The 6,829-nt window shown below is 53.7% G+C and overlaps 1 protein-coding gene across 1 annotated transcript in view; it reads left to right on the top strand.

The window, feature by feature from the left end:
* Window positions 1–220: 220 nt before the first annotated feature.
* LOC113203200 (dipeptidase 1-like) overlaps window positions 221–6,829 on the top strand; it is a 29,109-nt gene continuing 22,500 nt past the window's right edge. Inside the window, exons 1-5 of the mRNA XM_052265812.1 lie at window positions 221–250; window positions 449–636; window positions 1,741–1,807; window positions 1,897–2,073; window positions 2,161–2,245. Coding sequence (XP_052121772.1) covers window positions 221–250; window positions 449–636; window positions 1,741–1,807; window positions 1,897–2,073; window positions 2,161–2,245 — 547 coding nt within the window. The remainder of the gene's footprint in view (window positions 251–448; window positions 637–1,740; window positions 1,808–1,896; window positions 2,074–2,160; window positions 2,246–6,829) is intronic.

Here is a 6,829-nt window from a genome sequence, read left to right as displayed (position 1 = left end):
CTACTCCCACCCCCCTCACACCCCGTCAGGGGGCCGCCGGCCGACATTTCACTCTCTCCTGTTAACACCCCGCCGGGTCCTGGCCGAGCCCCCGACCCCTCTCCTTTCTCCCTCTCCGTTCGGTTGCTCCTGCCTTTTCCTTTTCCCCTCCAGCAGCAGCAGCGCCGCGCCCTGTCCTCCTCGCTGACCCTTGCCAGCCTTAGCCCCACCGTCAGCAACAATGTCCACAACTATGTTCGCGCTGCCTCCCGTAACAGGCTTTGCGATCTAAAAAATAGTGTCCCGCCGCGATGCGTCTGCAAAGGTCTGTTCGGCCTGTTGCTTTAGCGTTGGCCCTGCTCTCTCGCCGCATTGTTTTTTGCTTCAACGTTTTTTGTTAAATTGGTCACATTTAACCTATTGCTAACTCTCCCAATTCTGCACGACAATGTTTCATAGAAAATGACAGGAAGTTGATCGCCAATATTTGCCCCTGGTTGTTGCAGAGATCGTGGGCGCGCACAAGGACGGCCTGATCGCGTCGCTGATCGGCGTGGAGGGCGGCCACTCGCTGGGCTCCTCGCTGGCCGTGCTGCGTGCGCTGTACGACCTGGGGGTGCGCTACCTCACCCTCACGCACACCTGTGACACACCGTGGTGAGTTACCATATCGATTGCCAAATTGCTGCACTCGGCGAGACCTAGGCACCTGAAAAATTACGGAATATGGATTACTACACTGTAAAAAATATGAAGAAAATTCTGAACCCATTGGTTCTTGAACTTTCCAGTCACCAGCAAGGTATTTTAATTCCCAACCCACTAGACTAGGCAATGCTAATCCTCGATCCAACTCGAGGTTTTCAAGTCCATTTGGAATTGTAGAATTGGAATTGTGATGTTGAAAATTCCATTCTACCTACAGAAAATTAGAAGTTGGCTTCAGTTTTATAATTTACTAAGCCACAACTTGAATTCCTATGGTACATGGAACTGGGATTTTCCAGTTTGAGCCACTGATTCGGTATTCGGTATTCCGCAGGGCGGAATATCCGGACCCATAAACTGTAAATGTAATTCCTAGTGCCAAAACTTGAATTTCAGACGTTCTACTGGGGCAACGCTTACATTAAGTGGGTCGTCAGCCACTCGCTTGTCAAGGAGCGCTGTGTAGCTTAGGGGTACAGAGCAGGACTGGGAACTTATAGGCCTATGTTCAACTCCACCTTGGGGCAATTTTTTTTTATCGGTTCAAAGTGGTCGACATGAGACTAGGTCCAATCCCGATGCCACAACTTGAATTTTCAAGTTGTGGGTTTCGAAACAGAAATCCCGATGCCACAACTTGAATTTTACTAGTTGGGTGCTATATTTCCGATTACAAGCCCACTGGGTTCAGGAAAACCCGATTAAATTGGTTACGGAAATTTAACCCTCCATGGCTTAGCAATTTCCCGACTCCACGACTGAGAACCGAGCGTTTCACAGCCCAAAACTGGGATTTTCTTAATTTTTTTTTAACAGTGTAACTTTTGGAGATATGCAGGTAAAGGTTAGCGGTGTAGTTCAACCGTTTTTCTCTAGAACTACGGTTAGTGGTACAGTTAACCATTTATTTTTGTACAGCTCCGAAAATTGGTAGTCCATTTACAGCTGATATGTTTTAGCTGCAATTAGTTCTGTTTCTAAGTGTGCTTATTTTTTTTACCTCAATTGTTTCGCATACTTTTTGTTTAACATCGTGCCTCTTTTTCTTCCTAGGGCCGAGACGACCTCGCCTCAGCCTCCCGGTACGAACCGGACAAAGGGACTCACAGAATTCGGGAAGGTTAGATATTTATCACTTAATTAATATGCGTACTCTAAAATGAAAAGTAGCTCGACTTAGCTCGTCTTACTTGCTTATTTCTGTGCCAGATGGTGGTCCGCGAGATGAACCGCCTGGGCATGATGGTGGACCTGTCCCACACCTCGGTGCGCACCATGCGCGACGCGCTGGCCGTGTCCAAGGCACCCATCATCTTCAGCCACTCGTCGGCCTGGGCCGTGTGCAACTCGTCCCGGAACGTCCCGGACGACGTCCTCGACAAAGTGGTGAGTTTGTGCTGTGTGGCACCTCTAAGGTCGCCGTTCCCACCGATTACGTGAGTTACTTAGCGTGTGCCGCTTTTGTCTTTGCAGAAGGAGAATGGCGGCATCGTCATGGTCACCTTCTACAACTACTTCGTCACCTGCGGGGAGACAGCGCGTGTTTCCGACGTAGCAGGTGAGCCCCACGACCGGGTGACACAGGGTGTCGCCCCTGCCTCTCCCCGGACTCCCTTTCACATCCTCACAGCAACGCTGCTGGTCCGACCACTATATATATAAACCCGGAATTTTCGCTTGCACCGGCAAAAGGCCACCGTCTTCTATCTGGCGAGGGCCACAACAGGACCCCCCTCCTCGCCCCCCTCCGTCATATTATCAGGGCGCCCCCTGTCCGCCCCGGCCTGGCCGCCGGGGCGGCGGGTCTGGCGAGCTCCTCGGCCACCACCACCACCGCCTTGGTGGGCCCGGTGGGCCAGTCCACGACCCTCCCAGCCTTAATAACGCCCCTCCCGTCCCGCTCCCCAGGGCAGCAGGCTGCCCGGCCGGGGCGGCGAGGCCGGCCTAGCCGAGCCGAAAGCAGGCCCGTGTGCTGGAAATATGAAAAACGTTGCAGGGCAGCTCGAGAGGGGACGAGAGGCAGGCGCAGAGCGACACCCCTGCTCCACCGCTTGCTTTAGCCTAGTTCCAGCTCAATGAGTATTCATGCAGACTCCGAGGTGTAGGTGTGCTTCAGTAGTAGAGTGCCCGTGCGCCCAGAAAAAGTTCTAGTGACCGTCGCATGGTTACTTCAGGAGAAAAATGTAAAATGTGTTGTTTAAGCAACAGCAGCACAGGTGTATCAACCAAAAAATACGGTTTTCACCTGTTTTCACCTCTGGCGATCATATTCCTTCAGCTATACTTCATGGTTATCCTCGCTCATAATATCTGTTTTTTTGAGAACTTGGTATAAGGGAAAGTACGAGGAGCTCCCAAATTTGAGGAAAACACTCTTGGATATATTTAAGTATATGTAAAGTATAAAAAATTTCATGAGAAGTGTTCCCCAAATTACGGGTACGGGGATTCCTCAAAGTATCCCTCTCTTCCTAAAAAAATCGCAGACATTGTTTTTACCGTGTGAAGGAACCATACTAATACGATGGTTGTCACCTTTCTGAGAGAACGCGATGTGCACGGCTGTCTGTCGGGTGCTTGTGCGGCTTCGGTGAACAGGAAGTAGAGTAGATAATGTCGCCTTGTGCGTCGGCCGGTGTGTCCCGCTCTTGCTCGCCGCCGCCGTGGACCTGACACAATGGCACACAGTGTGCACAGTGGTGTGTGTGGGTGGGGGAGCCTGGAGAAGTTGTTCTCCATCCACTGCGCTGCCGCCGCTTCCTTGTGTAATCCCTCCTCGGGGCCGCCGCCCAGTCTGGGCCCGCGGGTCCGCCTCCGGCCGGCCGGCCGGTCGGTCTGTATCAGGCCGGAGGGGGGCTGGGGGCGGGCTGTGGACGGGCCGGAGGAGGGCCGGGGACGACACCATACGGGCAACGCGTGATGAGAAAAGTCTGCTTCGTGATCGAAATTTATTTCAGAAGTACATCACCCGAGACCCCGCGGCGTCGGGTCGAAAAAGCGCAAATGTCGTAAAATAGGAAGAAGGAAAAAAAAAAAAAAATTGAACTAGGAAGATATTTACCTCATGAATCTCCCAGCTATCCCTCTGAGCAGGGTTGAAAACAGAGTGGCGCGCGAACTGCTAGTTTTTTTTTCCGCTCTGCATTTTCCGCTTGGCGCATCTTTGTTATTGTTGTTGTTTTTGAATGCTAATTCGCAGGAATGGCGTGCGATACGCGAGAGTTTGCGCGGAGGAGGCTGGGCGGCGCTGCCGGGGCTGCCCTCGGCGCGCATTACGCTCTGTAGGCCCATATACAATTTGCTAAATGGGTTAGAGGAGCTAAACACTCCTTGGGCTCCCACAAGAGACACCCCCTGCCGCGCCCCTCGCGCCTGTGTGTGGGAGAGAGCGCCAGACCGAAACTTCTTGCTGGCGCCGAGGTGGAACGTTGGGGGGCGGCGCAGGGGGGAAGGCGGGGAAGTGAGATGGACGTCGTAGAGGTGCGGCCGCAGCCCTGTGCGACCGTGATGATCGCGGTGGAAAGCCCTGCCTCGCCCGGCCTCGCCCGGCCTCGCCCGCGGTCTGGCCAAGATGTTTCAAGCAGCCACTCCCCCCCTGCCCGCGACCGCTTACTCCTGCACCTTCCATTAAAACTCTCTGTTCCTCCTAAAACTCACATTTCCTTGCACGTTTCTGAGTGTGCAGGGTGTGCGTGGTAGACTGTTGGGTTTACAGCGTTTTCAGTGTTGGGTGGTGATTGATGACCAGCGTGTCTCGTGTCTCAAAAATTTTTCGACGTCAAATTTTTCGGAGTGGCGGAACCCAAGGTTGTAGCGCGTTGGCTGAGCTGCGAATTCGCCGCTCTCCGAACAAAGGCGAAAATGGCGGACAAAGAGGACAAAGGGAGGATCGTGCCTTCTCCAGGCTCAACCTCAACTCGACCCTTCCTCCGCGGAGGAGTCCCCCCCCCCCCTCCCTTCGTCCATACTCCCGGCCATGGTCCTTTTGCAGCGCGCCACCACGGCGTTATTCTTGGGGAGGAGGAAAAAGGGAGAGGAGGTAAAGGAAGGGGAGCAGGCGAGCGAAAGAAAAACGTGCAGCCCTTTCCATGTCGGGGCGCCCTGGCCGGGCTTATCAATCTGCACGACAAGACAACGGCCAAAAGGGTTTAGCGGGATGCGTTCGGCCGCGGCGCGTTAGGGGGAGCGGAGGGGGGTGGCGGCCGTCCGTGGAATGTTGCCAGCGGAAGGCTGCCCCGTCCCGTGACAAGCGCTCCCAGTACTGCAGGAGGATACTCCCCAGATCATTCCTATCTCCCTCTCTCCTTGTTTTCTTTTCTCCCTCCCCTCCCACTCTCCTCTCAATCCCACACGTACACTATGCGCAATCGTTCTTTCCCTTGCCGCCGATTTTTTTCCCCTCCTCCTCCCAGCCCCGGGGTTGCGCAGGGCGTGACTCTCTTTCTACTCACTGCTCTACTGCCCCCTGCGCCTCACCCCCCCCCCCTTTTCCCCCTTCTCCTCTTTCCCCTCATCTCCGCCGCGCCATCTTTAGTGAAGCTTATTGTCTTCCTCATTTCCGGCGGACTCCAAAGGCGTTGTGCCCCTCCCCTTCCTCCCCATCCTCGACGAGAAGTCCGCGCGGCGCACTTAGTCTCTCCCCCCTCCCCCTACCCCGGTGCTCAGCGGCAGAGGGGCTGGCGGGGCGGCCTCTAATGCGCCGGAGCAGCCTGCGTCTGTTAATTGTTGTGAACATCCTACAACGCAAATTATCAAGTGATAAATGGAAGTTGTTGCGCTGCGCTGTGAGTAGTTGGCGTGGCGTGGAGGAGCCAGCGAATCCGCTTTGAAGGCGGTCGCGGAGCACTGCTCACAGAGACGGCGGGTCGACGGGTCGGGCCAACCGAGGACCAGCTGAGCTGACACGGACCGTGTTGTCTGATACGAAACATAAAGTTGTATATACAGTCAAATTTTCGTGACGGATCTTGAAGCCTGTTATTCTAGACTTTTGTTTGACCCATATACACGTAGTATTCCACCTCCTTGCGAGTTTGCAGCTGTGCTTTGTTTTTAAAATGGGTAAACGTCACCGAGTAAAATTTGTCATTAGACGCGTCGAGCTATTTTTTATTTTTACAGTGGTGTAGGCGAGCCGTTTGTACGGATGACCAGGTAGCAAACAAGGCAGAAAGGAAATAATGGGGGACGGAAATAGGAAAAGAGACAGGGAAAATAAGTGAGCACCTTGCGGGCGTCTGCTATTAAGACTGGGAGGGATATTCTTCTTTTTTTCTGTATGCGCTAAGTGATAAACAGTTGTGCTTGTGTACATTCTTTTATGTTTGCGCCTCTGGTGATAATGGTTACTCTGCGGATCGTTTCTCTCTTTGTGCCCCATTTTACAAAAAATAATACTTTACCGTAACCTTATTTTTTCCTCAACAACAAAGTATGCGTGTCCTCGTACCGGAAGCGCTCGTCATGACAGTTGTTACACACTTGACGGTGTGCTACGACGTGTTCTTGCAGGCGATGGCAACAGGTGCGGTCGTGATGATGTGCCATGATTCACCTCTCTCCCCGCCCCGCGCCGCGCGTTGGCTAGGCGTTAGCTAGTTCCGCTCAGCTCCACTCGCCCTCCCCGAAAAAGTTGCAAATGAGACACTTTTGGTGACTGATGGTGATGACGGCGACCGCTGCAGCCCGCAAGCAACACACAACACACAAAAGAGCGCCCCGCGCCGTGTGACGACCGTTTCTCCCATAGTTATGCTTTGCGTGTTAAACACAAAAGATTTGCCTGGGGGGAGAGGGGACGCTGTCCTGTCATGATCATTTCAATGGAATTTTTATTGAATGTAAGGCACTGAAACGCTCGTAACACTTTCTCCGCACGGCCCCTCCCACCTCTTCTCTGCCCGCGTTGCACTACACTAGCGGCTCAGTGCCACTGCCAGACCAGCGCCAGCGCCCCCCAGCTCCGGCCTTTCCTCCTGCGCCATTCTGTTCTTTTACAAGCCAGCACCCCCCTTCCACTGCACCCCCACTCCCCCGGTCTTCCGCCCCTGGTCCTTCTTCTTACTTTTATTACGGGAAAGCAAGCATCCGCGAAACCATCGCCCCCCCTTTTTTCGGACTGGTGATCTGCTTTGTCTCAGCC

This window comes from Frankliniella occidentalis, unplaced genomic scaffold, assembly GCF_000697945.3.
Source record: "Frankliniella occidentalis isolate FOCC.00 unplaced genomic scaffold, Focc_3.1 Scaffold31, whole genome shotgun sequence".
NCBI lineage: Eukaryota > Metazoa > Arthropoda > Insecta > Thysanoptera > Thripidae > Frankliniella > Frankliniella occidentalis.
The sequence above is the reverse complement of the archived record's forward strand: the minus strand, read 5'-3'. Positions and strand labels throughout refer to the sequence as shown.